The sequence below is a fragment of the Pteronotus mesoamericanus genome, unplaced genomic scaffold (genome assembly GCF_021234165.1).
Source record: "Pteronotus mesoamericanus isolate MK-2021 breed Mesoamerican mustached bat unplaced genomic scaffold, CSHL_Meso_final contig_173, whole genome shotgun sequence".
In the NCBI taxonomy this organism is placed as follows: domain Eukaryota; kingdom Metazoa; phylum Chordata; class Mammalia; order Chiroptera; family Mormoopidae; genus Pteronotus; species Pteronotus mesoamericanus.
The window spans coordinates 2,978,313-2,995,054 of NW_026555072.1; the positions used below are offsets into that span (position 1 = coordinate 2,978,313).

A 16,742-nucleotide genomic window follows, 5' to 3' on the forward strand; every position below is an offset into this window, starting at 1 on the left:
TTCTATTCTTCTTTCTATAGTTTTCTACAAGGAGTGCATATTAATTTTTACAATAATTATTAGTTTTTAAAAATAAAGTCATTCAACCACTCAATTTTTTAGCAAAGTCTACTGTGTTTTTAATATAAAAGTAACATATGCTCAATACAGAACATTTTAAAAACAAAAATAAAAAAGAATTATCAACCACGATGTTAACACTCAAAGATGCCACTGCCATATAGGTATGATTCTGTCTACACTCCCAGTTTAATTCCCCCCATTACAGAAATAATACATGTTCATTGTAAACTCCATAAAACTACAAAAAAGAAAAGAATACCCTTTTCTTAATTCATTTCCTAAGATTAACCATAACTGTTTACTTACCTGTGAACACTTTCCAGATACTCTACTCTATAAAGTCATTTTTAATGGTTGATAGTATTTCATCCTATCAATACATTATTCCTTACTATTCCATCAAATTGGATTGAAACTCAAATTCCTTTTCACAGCCCTCAATGCTAACAGAGAAAAAAGAAACATAAATTAAAAAGTAGCAGAAACTTACATGGACATCATAGCCAGATGATGATTGCAAAGTTACTTAAAATGTTAGAAACAATCCGACATCTGTTTCTAATTTTCTAGACTGCTCCTTACCTCTCACTTTACAGTCAGACACATAAACTGATGAAAGTAAGATGATTAATTCAAAATACTGTTATCTAAAAACAAATAATGAACTATGAAACTTTATTTTGATATTTTACTGTAGATATTTGAAGAGGCTCTTTTTCATGAAAATTCTTCTACTTTTTAAAGGCTTGAAAATAATGGTAACCACCCAACTTGAATTATGTAACACTTTGAAACAATTCAAACTACTTTTATTCTAATTTATCCTGTGTATATCTGTGATCTAAGCAAGAGCAAGCAAGAAATCTTATTTTTAGGTGAGAAAACCAAGGCCCAATAATTTCTCTTGATTCCCTATGGAATGTGCTTTTTGCTTTACCCAGCTTTTCTGGACTTTCTACCCTCTCAAATTTTATACTTCTTATCTCAAAAAACTATTAGGATATGTTTAATTTATAGGAATAAGTGAAACAAAATTCTGTGATACTCCTAGGGTTTAACAAAACCACATTTTGCAATCACAGTTCCGGTCTAAGATTGTTCTAAGCTATTTGTTATAACATATTATAATATGTTATATACATATAATATACACAATATATAATATAACAATATAATATAAGAAAGACTTAAGTTTTATTTTTCCCTCTCAGAATTAACTAGCTTCTACACATATTTTCCTAGGACCTCAGGATTCATTTTGTTAAAAAAAAAAATGCAGTCTCGCTCTTAATATGTAAGTCACTGGTTTTCAGCACGTTTTGATTTCCTCTTTGGATGTACTTGACATTTTCTTCTTTTTGTTCTCTTTTCATACCTTAATTTTGTGATTTCAGAATTACATAGGACAACTAGCCAAAAGGCCCCAGGGGTTTTCCTTCTAGGCTGAATGATAGTATCTGCCTTAACTCCATGAACTTTTTTTTTATCACATTCCTCCTCCACCAGGCATTTAGCAACTTTCCTTTAACACTGAGGAAGCATAATAGTGTCAGGTTTAAGTGTTAAGGTGTGGTCTACACTGTAGAAAACAGTTGGAGTTTCCTCAAAAAATTAAAAATGGAACCGCCTTTTGACCCAGAGATCCCACTTCTGGGAATATATCTTAAGAATACCAAAACACCAGTTCAAAGGAATACATGCACCCCTATGTTCACAGCAGCATTATTTACAACAGCCAAGATCTAGAAACAGCCCAAGTGCCCATCGACAGATGAATGGATAAAAAAGCTGTGGTACATTTACAAAATAATACTACACAGCCATAAAAAGAAGGAAATCTTACCTTTTATGACAGCATGGATGGACCTGGAGATTGTTATGCCAAGTGAAACAAGCCAGTCAGAGAAAGACAAATACCATATGATCTTACTTATATGTGGAATCTAATGAACAAAATAAACTGACAAAACAGAAACAGAGGCATGGACACATGGAACAGACTGAAAACTGTCAGAGGGGAGGGGAGAGGGGGAACTGGATGAAAGAAGGTGAAGGGATTAGCCAAAGAACATATATGCATAACACACAGACATAACAACACAGTGGTGATGGCCAGAGCGGGAGGCAGGGGCTGCATGGAGGCAGGCAAAGGGGAAAAAAGTGGGACAACTATAATAGCATAAACAATAAAAAATAAAGAAAAAAACTTTTAAAAAAAGCTGCAGCCTACAAAGCCACACTGCCTGGATTTAAGTCATGACTCTACACATACCGACTGACTGACCTTTTGCAAGTTACTTATCCTCTCAGTGGCTCATTTCCCTTACATGTAAAAAGAGAAACAATGACACCTATCTCATAGGTTATTCTGAGTTGAGTTAAATCCCTTATGACAGTGCCTGGTATATAGTAAATATTATATAAACGTTAGCTATTATCATTATTATTAGACTTGTGTTTGTTTTAAATTATTTTGTATTCCAGAAGGACATCTAAAGAACCTCACTCTTCCTGGTCATATTGCTTTCAAGGTCACACAACACTGTTGTTGTACACAGCAGATACCAAAGGTTAAATGGTTGAGAACATAAGATGATTCATAAAGACAATACTTGTTTGATGATTTTTTTCTTTAAACATACCATATATTCTTTATGTCCATTCTTCATTACCTACCAAAAAGGAGTTTCGCCTGAATAATTACATCTGTTGAAAACTGTATCATAAATGTTTAAAAAATCACCATACAATATAATGAAAATATTTTCCTCTCAGGTGTTGGATTTACATGTTATTAGATTGCTCATGCTAGAAACACTTTTTCTATATCTAACCAGATTCATAGCATGTATCCATCTGGTTGGTAAAAAGAAAATACCAAAGTCTTAAAATTATACTTTGCCTTCTGTTGTTTTGAAAACTAGACCTCAGATATACTTTGGAGATTTCAGACATGGGTTTTCTATACTGTAGACTGTATATCTACAGAGAGGTAGTCATTTTCAGTCCCCACCCCCCAGCTAAAATTATTCCTCTTGACAGAACTGTTACAACTTTTTAAAAAATCCAATCAAAAGAGACTTGCTGAGGTTTCCATTCACTTCTCCATTTCTGGACGTTTGATCTTAAAATTCAAACAGACTCCTCCTGAAGAACAAACATCTGATTAATGGATAATCAGATATCCTACTGCTGCCTTGCCACTGGAGCACCCATCCACACAGGGACTGCTGTTTCTGGAGCCCCTAACTTCCAAACCCCCAGTTATTTTTCAAGTGGAAGCTGCTACTCAAACTTATCAAAAGCCCGTGCTCATGGGCCCATGACCTCTGCTTTCCTAGCTCCCACCTCATTCTTCTGCACCAACCTCCCCTTCATGGCAATAGGGCAAAGGACAATAGGAGAGTAATAAGAAGGTTGCTCTTATGGTTACAACAGAGTCCAAAAGTTGTACTCCTAAATGTCTTTCCCACTCTCGAACCAATTAAAACTCCAAATAATTTTCCCACTAAATAATTATAAAAGGTCCTGCTTTACTATGTAGTACTACACTTTTGTAAACTTCTGTAGAAATCATTTATTATAAAGAACAGAAGTTCTTTGAGGGCAGAAAATTTTGTCAATGTATCTCCAACCCCAGGATATACTATATTTCATCAGTTCTAAGTTGCCATCAGTTGTAAGATGCATTTCAGATAACAAGAATGTACAAAAACAAATTTGCATCCTATAATCAATGAAATATGGTAACAGAGTAACTTGCACATAATAAGTGCTTAATAAATGCTTAATGGATCAAATTACATTTTTGAAAGTTTCTTTGGGATAGTATTTTGAGGCCTAAGCAACCAGCTTACAGATAATCTGTGGGGGACAAAGGACTATAATTTAAGGATTGTCTATATTTCTAATAGCCAATTTGAAAAGAATGGAAGTTCTCTGAAAAGTGGTGTTTCTATTCAGGTGCATGTCTGTTTTTCTTTTCTGTCTCCTTACCTCATCAATTAGTTTCATGGCATTTGCGATAGTATAATCACCAGCAAATAATACCACTAAGCATGATTCATCACTGTTCTTCTGTCTCTGCCCCTGGGTTACAGGAACAATACTTCTATTGGCTTCTGTGGAAATGCGGACAGCTTGGAGCTCTTTGGTAGTAGGTAGAGGAACATGCTGGTGAATAACAGCATTTTCTGGAAGAAGGCTCCAGTTGAGTTCTCCTGACACAGGTGTAAAGTCATGGATATTACTCCAGGAATTATTGAAGATACTTAGCCCTGCATCTTTGAACTGGAAAGCTAATTCAGGGTAGTACCATTGGAAACAGCCAAACTTGATATTTGTGGAGGACTCAATAATGGGTTGAGTGGCACAGCACAAAAAGACTTCCAGCTTTCTACAATCCCGCACACGGAACTGTTGGCAGGCTAGTGCACACTTGCAATCTCTGCAATTCCGGAAAAACACACTGCCTTTCACGGGTCCCAGAAAAATGACGCAGTTAGTACAGTCATCAATAGTAATGGTAGCAGAGTGATCAAAAATATAGATGTTACAGTTTTCACAGTCTTGAATGAGAAACTGCTGTCCTGCCACCGTCCCAGGTAAACGACCCACTGTTTCACTTTTCAGTCCACTGAACATATAGTCTTTTGGATCAACCTGCAGAGACAAAACACAGATCTTGAGTGTTATTAACATTATTCAACAAATATTATCTGTTGCATGACAGGCGCAATTCTTAGTGCTGAAATAATACATTCCTACTCTCACTGACTTTGCCACATAGTTAAAATATGAATAGGACAATTTTTTCCCCCAATAAATAAAAAGTATGAGGGGAAAACAGGAGAGGAACCTGTTATAGAAGACTCAAGGACATATCAACCAAACAATGTGTGGACATTGTTTGGATCCTGTTTCAACATACCAACTATAAAAACTTTTTTTGAAACAATTGGGGAAATTCTCACACATACACACATAATACTGGATGATATTAAGAAATATTTTATCTCTGACCCTTTTTCTTTTTCTGATGCTTCACTTTTAAAACTTCTGCTTCTTTAAAAATTTCTGAAATTGGAAACACACCCATAAATTGATAATTGAGTCTTAGTTTCTAAACCCTAACTGATTTCTGCACTATGCTCCAGAAAATGGAAGAACCTGAAGGTACAAGAATCACAATATGTCAGAACTTGGATATATAAGTTTGAGTCAAACATTTATCAAAATAAACTATTCCTACAATGTAATTTTTTAAATTTCACCACTTCCATCCTTAGATATTCTAAACTGAAGTTCACATAATTTTTAAAACAGTATGCCTGGAACCTGTTAGTTTACTTTCTAAAATTTTAACTGACTGATCAAAATACAGTCACTAAAAGGCCACTCTGATTTTTCCAAGTTACTTCTGAATCTACTTGCACTGTTTTACCTCCTTATGGGTATATAAAGTTTATGCAAAACTATTCCTGTACCAGAAACAGGCTACCATAGATAGAGTATGTAAAAATTGAATAATTTAATCATCTTAATCATTAGCAAACTAGGTTAAAGTGACTTCCTCAATACTGCACAATAAATGTGGTACTTATCCAGTTTTACATAATGTATTAGAAGGGGCATTGGTCTGTAGCATGAGGCAACAAAAGGAGCACTTATTTTCTGGTCTCAATTTTGTCACCTAAAAGCCACATTATCTTGAAAAAAAAAAGCACTTTAATTTTCTAGATCTTCAGTCATTCAACCATTTGAACCTCTACTATGAGCCAGACATTGTTTTAGGCACTAAAATGAATATGACCAACTCTTTCCATAAGAGAAGTAAACTGTAACCTAAACAGATGATCTGAAACCTACTTGACTGTATAAATGATAAATACCCAGAATATTCTGGAAACACAGAGGAGGGACACCTGGACGTGGGGTGTAAGACTTCTTGTATAAAGCAAGAATGAATAAGCTGCAGTTCACCAGGTGAAAGAGGTTGGCATAAAGATCCTCCCTTCACACCAGGCGAAAGTGAAAAAATGAACAAAATAAAACCCATTAGAGAGTGTGAGGAAAACTGAAAGTGGTTTAGAGTTACCAGTGATACTGGAATGGGAGCAACTGAAGCTAGAGAAGTAGGCAGGGGCTATATTATAAAGCTTAGAAGTTATCTGAGGGCATTAGGGTACTAAAGAAGGATTTAAATAAGCAAAATTTACATTTACATATCAGGAAGATTATTTGGGTAAGAATAAGAAAACATGGAACATGGATCTCAGAGGCTGTTGCAGTAATCCAGAAAGGGCTGGAACTAGAGCAATGGTTAGTAGGGAAGAGCAAGATCAGATGAATTTGAGAAATACTGAGGAAGTAGAATCAGCAGATTTGGTAATACAATGGCTGCAGGAGGTAAGGCAGAAAGATGGGTTAAAAATTATTCCTTTGTTTTTCAATTTTTTTTTACTACAAACCACATTAGTACATTCTTCAGCACAGCCCAGTGTACTTATGAATATTTATGATGCACACATACCAACGAACTAAAAGTTTTATAAAATACTACTTACCCTTATTTTGTATTACACCCTCTATTATTTTCTATTATCCTACCCACAGGTTTGAAAAAATACTGCTCTGGTTTTTGTGATTGGATATGGATAGTACTACACACCAAAAAAAAAAAAAAAAAAAAAAAGAAGAAGAAGAAGAAAGAAAGAAAAAAGTAATATAGGAGGCAACACAGGTTTAATGTGGGAAGAGGTGTTCAAGCAATTCCATTTCTAGGATTTTACAGGTGACACACATGTATTAAAAAAAATACAGTGTTCCATTTTGGTATCCACCAAGATATTGAACTAGAATAGCTGCTGGCTCCCTATTGCCAACGATCAACAACAAAGGGATAGAGTAAGAGAAGGGAAACCATGAGAAACCCCTGTGATGGTGTGCACTAGGATAAAATAGAAAAGGAACTGTTGCAATTTTTGCTCTTACTTCTCCCCCTTCCAAATCTTGAGACAACAGTGTATCCCCCACACCCCTTGGGATTCAGACCTCTGGTCCAGACTTCAGTCAGAGTAAATTAAGGGCAGGGTAGAAACCCTGTGCTTGTGAAGAGCTAAAAATAAACAGGTGGGTACTAACTTTGACTCTTATTCAGGACCTCTCCAAACCCTCAGAACTGGTGAAATGAAATCTAAGGCATGTCTTCCAATTCTGCTTTTCTCAATTACTTATTGGTCAAGTAGACTGAAAAAATAAAATTAACAAGAATATAGATCTGTACCACACATTGAATAAACTTGAGTTCTGCAACCAAAAGTAGTATACTCACATTTTTTTTAAGCATGCATTAAAGATTTTAAAAAAATCATGTACTAGATCATAAAAAAAGCCTCAACAAATAATAGATAACTTACTGGCCATGATATGGAACCAATTAAGTTAGAAGTTAAAAGATACTTTAAAAAATTATTTTTTACAGGTTTTATTTATTTATTTTCAGAGAGGGGAAGGGAGGGAGAAGGAGAGAAACATTAACGTGTGGTTGCCTCTCGCACGCCCCCCACAGGGGACCTGGCCTGCCAACCCAGGCATGTACCCTGACTGGGAATCAAACCAGCGACCTTTCTGTTCACAGGGTGGCACTCAGTCCACTGAGCTACACCAGCCAGGGCTCAATAACAAAAGATACTTTTAAAAAATCTTTGCCTATATGAAAATTTAAAAACACACTGCTAAACTCATTGGTTGAAGAAATAATAAAAAATCTAAAAATACTTAGAATTAAATGTTAAGACACCACATATAGGATGTAGCAAAAATGCTGCTTTGAGGGAGTTCTATAATTGTAAGTAACTACAATAAAAATTCTCAAAATTAATTAGTTAAATGCCCATCTTAAGAAATTTGACAATACACAACAGAATCAACCTACAGAAAGAGGAGGGAAAAATATGAAAATAATCACAAAGATTAATGATTTAGAAATAGAATATATGACAGAAAACATCAGCAAAGCCAAAAAAAAGTTTTTGGGGGGGGAAAACTAAAAAGCAGGCAAACTTCTGGCAAAAATGATCAAGAAAAAATGAAATCAGCAACAAAAGGTTAATGAAAAGGTTAATATAACTATAAACAAAGTTGAAGTTAAAAAGAATATCAACAACTATAAACCCACAATTTAAAACAGATTTTGTCTAGGAAATGGACAAATCTCTTAAAAATAATTTACCACAACTAATTCAAGAAGTTAAAAGCTTAAATAAAAAGCTACTACTAAAGAAATAGAAGCAGTGGGTAAAGTGTTCCCACAAAGAAAACACCAGGCCCTGAAGGTTTTATAAGTAGATTCCAATTTTATTCATCCCAGTTTTAAGCAAACCCTTAAAGACAAGAGAAAAAGAAGGAACAGTCCTAACTCAAACTACTAGCCTGTCCAGCAAGACCCTACTAAGAAAATCAGACAAAGACTAACAATAGAAGAAAAGCACAGGTCCATTTCACTCATGCCTATAGATGTAAAAAAATCAAACCAACCCTATAAAAGAGAAAGTACCTCAATCGAGTTGGATTGATTTATCCCAGGTTATGTGAGAATGGTTCAGTATTGGAAAATCTTTCATTGTAAGTCACCACTATGTGATATCAACTTACATTTTAGTCCTAACTCTTATCATCCTCCTATGGGAACTTTATTCTTCAGTAGATCTGAAGCACTTGCTGTGACTTGTCTATGCCCTCTGGTTCTCCTTTGTCCAGAAGGCTCTCTTCTAGTTCTATTTGCCTACATGTCCAACTTTTTCTGTGAACCTTTTCAGTTCCCTCAACCAGAAGCCAGCACTCCTTTTCTGAGCACCTATATTATATTAAATACCAGTCTATGTCACCTACTATATTGTATGTAAGCTTTGGGCTAGAATCCTGCAACCAATCTATTTAAATCTGAAACAGCTCCTCCAATACTACATTTTTACCCATCTTTATTTTTCTCTGAAACACTTAGCTTCCTTTTAATGCACATATGTGAATTATACTTATTTTTTGTTTTCCCCCTGCCCTCCATTAGAACAGAAGCTCCATGAGGGAAGAGATTATCTGTTTTGTTTACCTATCCACCCCGCTACACACACACACACACTTAGAACAGTGCCTGATACCAGAGAGGCACTCCACACATCCTTGTTGAATCCATTTTAATTAATTAATCTTCATTACCTTACAGTGTAACCTGAGGTAGGTGGTCTCCAGGTATCTCTTGAATAAACAAAAGTGAAGGGTAACTGAATTTGATAATCACACACTCCTCCACAGGCCATTTTCCATTCCATCCCCAAAGAAGAGAGACTCTGATACTAATCAAGAACATGGTATTCTTTGTGACATTCAGTTAGGTCACTGTTCAAGTTGGTCAACTTCTGAGTAGGAAGATAAGATAATTATACACAAAGCCCAGCAGAGGCATTCCTTTTAATGCCAATCCTTGGTCTCTCCTGTTTACATTCTCTTCTCTCCCATGCCTGTAGCAAAAGGAACGTGAGGCTGCCTTCTACTTCGAAGAGCCAGTGGAAGAGGATGCAAAGGTGGACATGGAGCAGTCTAATGGGATCTTGATCTAGTCCAGGTCTAAAAGTGGGAAAAGTGGTTTAAATGAGCCCTGATTTAGGCCTCCAGGAGGGTAAAACAGTCTCTGGTCTTCTTCAGCTTGTTTTCTTGGTACTGATCCACCTCCCACAGTGCGGGCAAGAAGCTCAAAAGTGCCACCAATAGGTGTGGGGAAAAGGAGTTCAGGAGTTGGCCTGTCAAACTCAATGGGCTAGAGGAATATTTAAGCTTCAGTTTATGGTTTATCTCACTATACCAGATACTCCTGAAAACGTTTATGTAAAGTTTTGTGTGGATTTTCCTGGGAAATTGATTTGGGGTTCAAAATTCTGGCTAAACTATCTCTGCCTAAGACACAGATAACAAGTTCAAACATTTGCAAGACTATGAAAATTAGGTAGGTAACAAACCGACATTTGGGTAAAAAACAGAACAGTTAAAACCTGTTACTTAAAGGAACTTAGCTAATTTTTTTTGCATCGGAAATGATTTTTGAATATTATAAGATATATAGTATTTAACAGAAATTTCAACCACATTAATTATAATGTTATAGTTAGTACTATATCAGTAGTTGTAGTTAAGACTTGTTATAAATGCAGAAATAAAATTTATTCTTAACTTTAAAATTACTGAGTCTGCTTGAGCTGTGTTATGGACTGAATGTTTGTATCTCTTCAAAATTTATATGTTGAAGTCCCAACCCCACAATGTGGTAGTATTTGCAGGTGGGATCTTTTGGAGGTAATTAGGTTTATATGAAGCCATGGGGGTGGGAGCCTCATGAGGAGAATGAGGAGAAAGAATATTCTCCCTCCTTCCTCCTCCATCCTTCTCCCTCTCTCTCTCTGTACAAGCACCCAGGAAAGGCTATGTGAGCACACAGCAAGAAGGTGACTAACTATAGGAAGTGGGCCTTCACCAGTGAGAACTGCAGAACTCTCGGTATATGGCAACTCCATACAAAGCCCTACACTAAGAGACTTGATCAAACTCTAGCATAGCTTCTAGCAACACAAAACCACGTCCCTAGGATGACCCCAGCCCCTCATTAAAATGCCTGCTTGAGAAAGCTCAACCCTGCCAGGAGAATTTACTATTTGTTGTAGCCAACACCTGAAGACAGGTCCCTGACCTCTCTTACTTAAAGCATTTACTAAAAAGGGCTTATGATTGTGAATATGTACCTCTTACAACTCAGAAATATCCTTCTCAAGGATCTGAGAGCCATTCCTTTGAAATATAATTATCTGGAAGGATAGGACCTCTGTCTACTAGGTTCTGTGGAAGGATAGAATTCTAACTTTGATGAAGGCCAATTAACAAACACAGCTGGCCAAATCACATTTACACTGACCAACTTTGTAATTTTCACTTCTCCCGCTCTACTGAGCCCCTGCTTCCCACCCCACCACGGAACCCATTATTCTCCCTTTAAATCCCCCAAATTGGAACAAAGATCAGCTCCTTCCCTCATTATCAGTCGTTACTGGATAAAATGTTTTCACCACTTTAACTAATGTATAGGTGTATTTAATCTTTGACACCAGACACTTGATCTACTGGCATCTTGATCCTGGACTTCCTAGCCTCTAGAACTGTGAGAAATAAGTTTCTGTTGTTTAAGCCACCCAGTCTATTACATTTTGTTTTAACAGCCCAAGTCCCCTAAGACCAGTTGCCATAGCAACCACCAGGGTTGGATTCTGGTGAGGACTCTCTTCCTGGCTTGAAGATGACTGCCTTCTTGCTATATCCTCACATGGCCTTTCCTTTATGGATACAGGGTAAGTTCTCTAATGCCTATTGTTATAAGGACCCTAATCCTATCAGATCCCTACCCTTAGGACCTCATTTAACCTTAATTACTTTCTCAACTCCACACTGATAATCAGGGTTTCAACACATTAATTTTGAGGGTGGAAGCACAAACATTCAGTCCATAATATCTTCAATGCTGAGGAGTTCGATGTCATTTACTATTCTCCTAAGTATTTTCTCTGGACACCTCAATTCTCCTAGTTCATGGGGAGAAATTAATCCTATAGCTCAAGATCCTATAGCTAAAGAATTCTGTAGTATAAAATTATCTGGACTGTCAATATGGTATACAAAGCAGAAACTTAGGATTTATATTGTACTTTCTGAACAATTCCTCTAAGTTCTTTAAAACAAAAATAATAACCTGAAGCTTAGTACCATAATAATTTTGCAAAAGTCACTAGTCCTCAAAGTGCCTAAAATCACAGTCATGGATGGAAAGGTCATGTTTTAAACCACCTTTTTCACAAGAGCCACTTATGAAGTGAGCTTGGTTTCCTCCCCCCCCTCCCCCCCCTTCCCTTTCTTTTTTCTTTCCTTTTTTTTTTTTTTCTTAGGCTACATTTCTTAATACAATCCATAAAAGGTGGTGGTGACTTTTCTTTGAAAAGTCAAAGAAATGTTTCAGGAGTTTTAATTCACCTGATACAGCTATTAAACTAAGTTAAACATTATTTTCCGAACAGAAAGCAAAAGTGAACATCTTATTCTTTTACTGAACAGGATGCAAAATTTTCATTAAAATTCATCCCCATAGGTCCTGGCTGGCATGGCTCAGTGGATTAAGCACCGGCCGGCAAACTGAAAGTTTGCCAGTTCAATTCCCAGTCAGGGCACATGCCTGGGTTGTGGGCCAGGTCCCCAGTTGGGGGCATGTGAGAAGCAACCCAATCGATGTATCTCTTGCATATCAATTTTTCTTTCCCTCTTCTTCTTCTTCTTTTTCTTCTTCTTCTTCTTCTTCCCTTCTCTCTCTAAAGATAAATAAATAAGATCTTTTAAAAAATTCATTCCCATAGTTAAACTTCCATAATGATAATCTGAGATGAAATAATGGGATTTGTTAATTTCAATGGAAATCCAGTCTGGATAGAAGTTCAAAATAAAACGCAGGAATATAAGAAGCACTATGTAGGTACCAGCCACCATTGTAAGTGCTTTATAATTATTCACTCAATCCTCATAAAAATCCCTATGAGGGTTGTGTGCTATAATTATCTCTATTTTATAGATGAGAATATCGAGGCCCTCAGAGGCTAAATAACTTGCCCAAGGTCAAGGGGTAAGTACTTAAGCTCAGTCTCAGACCTAGGCAGTCTGGCTCCTAAGTACACAACCATATTCAAACAGAAACCATTGTTTACTAGGTGCATAAATCAATGGAACAGGATAGAGAGTTCAAAAATAGACTTACGGATGGAACCGGAGAGCATTATGCTAAGTGAAATAAGCCAGGGGCCAAAGACAAATACCATATGATCTCACCTATAAGTGGAACCTAACCAACAAAACAAACCAAGGAAAATATAACCAGCAACACTGAAAGAAGAAAGAAACCAACAGAATCAAGAGGGAAGGAGGGGGGTTGGGGAAAAGGAAGGGAAGGAGGGTCAAGTCAAGGAACATGTATAAAGGACCCATGGACAAAGCCAAAGTGGGAAAGGTCTGAGGGAGGGAGGTGGGGGAGGGGGGCAGGGGAAAGTGGTGGCAGGAAGGTGGAGACAAATGTATTTGAACAATAAAAAAATAAAATAAAATAAATAAAAAATCAGACATATACTGACAAAGGTGCAAAGGCAATTCAATAGGGAAAGGATAGTCTTTTCAACAAGTGATGCTGGAACAACTGGACAGCTACATGTAAAAAATTAAAAAAACCTCCCATACCTTGTCCCAAATATAGAAATTAACTCAAAAAAGCCCTGGCTGGTGTGGCCCAGTGGATTGAGCACTGGCCTGTGAACCAAAGGGTCGCTGGTTCAATTCAGTTTAGGGCACATGCCTGGGTTGCAGGCCAGGTCCCCAGTAGGGGGCACGTGAGAGACAACCACACATTGATGTTCCTCTCCCTCTCTTAGTCCCTCCCTTCCCCTCTCTAAAAATAAATAAATAAAATCTTTTTCAAAAAGATTTAAAACAATTAACTCAAAATGGATCATAGTACCTACATATAAAACCTAAAAGTGTAAATCTTCTAGAAGAAAACAGAGTAGAAAAAATTTTTGTAAACTTAGGCAAAGATTTCCCAGATGTGAAACCAAAAACACAATCCAAAAAGGAAAAAATTGAAAATTGGACTTTCATGAAAATTGAAAATTTATGTTCTTCAAAAGACATTGTTTTTAGACACAAATCATTAATTGGGAAAAAATTTTGCAAAACATTTATGGCAATGGACTTGTATCTATGATATATAAAGAACTCTCAAAATTCAATGAGAAAACAAATAACCCAGTAAAAGTGGTAAAAAGATTTTAATAAAGACTTCACCAAAGAAAATACACAGATGGTAAATAAGTACATGGAAAAATGCTCAATATTACTAGTCATTAGAAATGCAGATTGAAACCACAATGAAATAACCATTATACTCCTATTAGAATGGCTAAAAGTTTTGTGTTGTTTTTTTTTACACTCACCATACCAAGGGCTGATGAGGATGAAGAGCAACTTAGACTCTCATACATTGCTGGTAGGAATGCAAAAATGGCATAGCAACTTTAGAAAATAGGTTGGCAGTTTAATACACAAGTTCCATATGACACAGCAATCCCTCTTCTAGGTATTTACCCAAGTAAAATGAAAACAGGTTCACTCAGAAAGCTGTATGCAAAGGTTTATGGCAGCTTTATTTATGATTAACAAAACTGGAAACTACCAAAATGTCCTTCAACTGGTGAAGAGATAAACAAATGTGGTACCATCCATATACTCTGCAGTACAAAGGAAGTCCTGACACATGCAACGACATGCATGAATCTTAAAACGTTTCATGCTACGGGAAAGAACCCAGACTCCAAAGGTTATATACTATATGATTCCATTTATATGACATTCTTAAAAAGATAAAACTATAGGGATAAAAAACTGATCAGAGGCTGGAGGCAGGGTTGACTACAAAGGAGCATGAGGCAATTTGGGGGGATGATGGAACTGTTCTATATCTTGATTGTGGTGGTAGTTATTGTACACTTAAAAAGATAAATTTTTATGTATTTAAATTGTACTTTAAAATAAACAAATTATTTAAAATCTAAACATAAAGTCAGTTTCAGGTTCACATAGCTATGTAGCTGAAAGGTTATTTCACAAATAAAAATGGCAGTTGCCCTGGCCGGTGTGGCTCATTTGGAGTGTCATCCCATAAACCCCAAGGTTACAGGTTCAATTCCTGGTCAGGGCACATGTCTAAGTTGCAGGTTCAGTCCCCAGTCTGTGTACATAAAGCAACCAATTGATGTTTCTCTCTCACATTGATATTTCTCTCCCTCTCTCCCTCCCTTCTTCTCTCTCTAAAAGCAGTAAACATGTCTTTGAGTAAATATTTTTTTTACTCAATATTTTTAGAGTAAATATTTTTAGAGAGGGGAAGGGAGGGAGTAAGAGAGGGAGGGGAACATTTTAAAAAAAAGAGCAGTGCCACATAATTACAAAAATAATAAATACCAATACTTTGACCTTTATACACTGATGATGAGAGAAGGTGAAGTATTATATTTATATTAGCTCACCAGTGTTACCAAATACGTAAACACAAAATAGAATTATGAAATTATAGAGCTGGAAAGGATTCTCCACTATCATCTAACTTCTTAAGCTAATTTTACATCTATCACATTCCCTTTGTTCACCTAGATTTACCTGAGTGCTTCTAGCAATAGTTACCTCCCCTTATGAGATGCTCAAATTAGAGAACTGGAAGGAATCTTAGGAAACTAAGGGCTGGAGAAGCTAAAGTATTTTATCAGTGAAGTGTGGTGGAGTTCAGAATACAAATTAAAACCTAGTTCCACACACTTTCCACTCCCTGTGCTTTTCCCCTTTATCAAAACATTATATGAATGAAGAAATTGGAAGCCTCATACATTGCTGGTGGAAATGCAAAATGGTGCAGACACTTTGAAAAAAGTTTGGGCAGATCCTCAAAAAGTGAAACATAGAGTTACTATATAACTCAAGAATTCCATTCTTAGGTAGGTATATACCCAACAGAAATTAAAACACATGTCTACACAAAAACTTGTATACCAATATTCATAGCAATATTATTTGTAATGGCTAAAACGTAGAAACAACCTGAATACCTATCAACTGATCAATGGATAAATAAAATATCTATTCAATTAAGTGTTACTCAGCAATAAAAAGGAATAAAATACTGATACATGCTATAATATGATGATTCTTAAAAACATGCTAAGTGAAGCCAAGGTGGGGAAGGATTGAGGGGGGGAGTTGGGAGTGGGTGGGGCAGAGGAAAGTGGTGGCAGGTAAATGGAGACAAATGTATGTGAAAAATTTTTAAAAAATAAATAAATAAATATTTTAAAAATGCTAAGTGAAAGAAGCCAGTAACAAAAGACCATATATGTATTATTCCACCAATAAATGTTGAAAATAGGAAAAGCTATAGAGATAGAAAGTAAAAGGGTGGTTTCCAGGAGCTGGAGAATTGGGGAGTATGTTTAAGTTTCTTTTCTGGAGAATAAAAATGGTCTAAAATTAGATCATAGTGATGCTAACATAACCCTGTGAACTTATTAAAATTATTAAATTGTACACTTTAATGAGTGAACTGTATGGTATATGAATTTATATATATATATATATATATATCAATAAAGCTATTTTTAAATGAATAAACAAAGAAATATTTATTTCCTTTTAAAAACAACAACTTTATGTAATGGATTTAAAATGTGTTGACAAATTCTTTGACACTCCTCCCATCAAGAGGTCCCCTCCCCTTGGACGCGGGTGGACATTTGTGACTGCCTCAACCAACAAAGTGTCAGAAGTAACGTTATATCACTTAAGAGGCTAGTGAGACAAAGCATGCAGCTTCTACTAGTTTCTCTTAGGACACTTGGCCTTGAAACCCATCCATGATGCTGTGTGGAAGGCTGGGTTACCTGAAGAGACCCCTGGTCCTCAGTCCCAGCTGAGGTCCAAGCCGAAAGCCAGCATCAACTTGCCAGTCAGCTCTGTGACTAAGCCATATTGAAATCAGACCCTCCAGCCCCTAGTCAAGCTGT

The 16,742-nt window shown here is 36.3% G+C and overlaps 1 protein-coding gene across 1 annotated transcript in view; it reads right to left on the reverse strand.

Moving 5' to 3' along the window:
* RP2 (RP2 activator of ARL3 GTPase) overlaps positions 1 to 16,742 on the reverse strand; it is a 41,069-nt gene that overhangs the window by 20,522 nt on the left and 3,805 nt on the right. Inside the window, exon 2 of the mRNA XM_054566387.1 lies at positions 4,060 to 4,725. Coding sequence (XP_054422362.1) covers positions 4,060 to 4,725 — 666 coding nt within the window. The remainder of the gene's footprint in view (positions 1 to 4,059; positions 4,726 to 16,742) is intronic.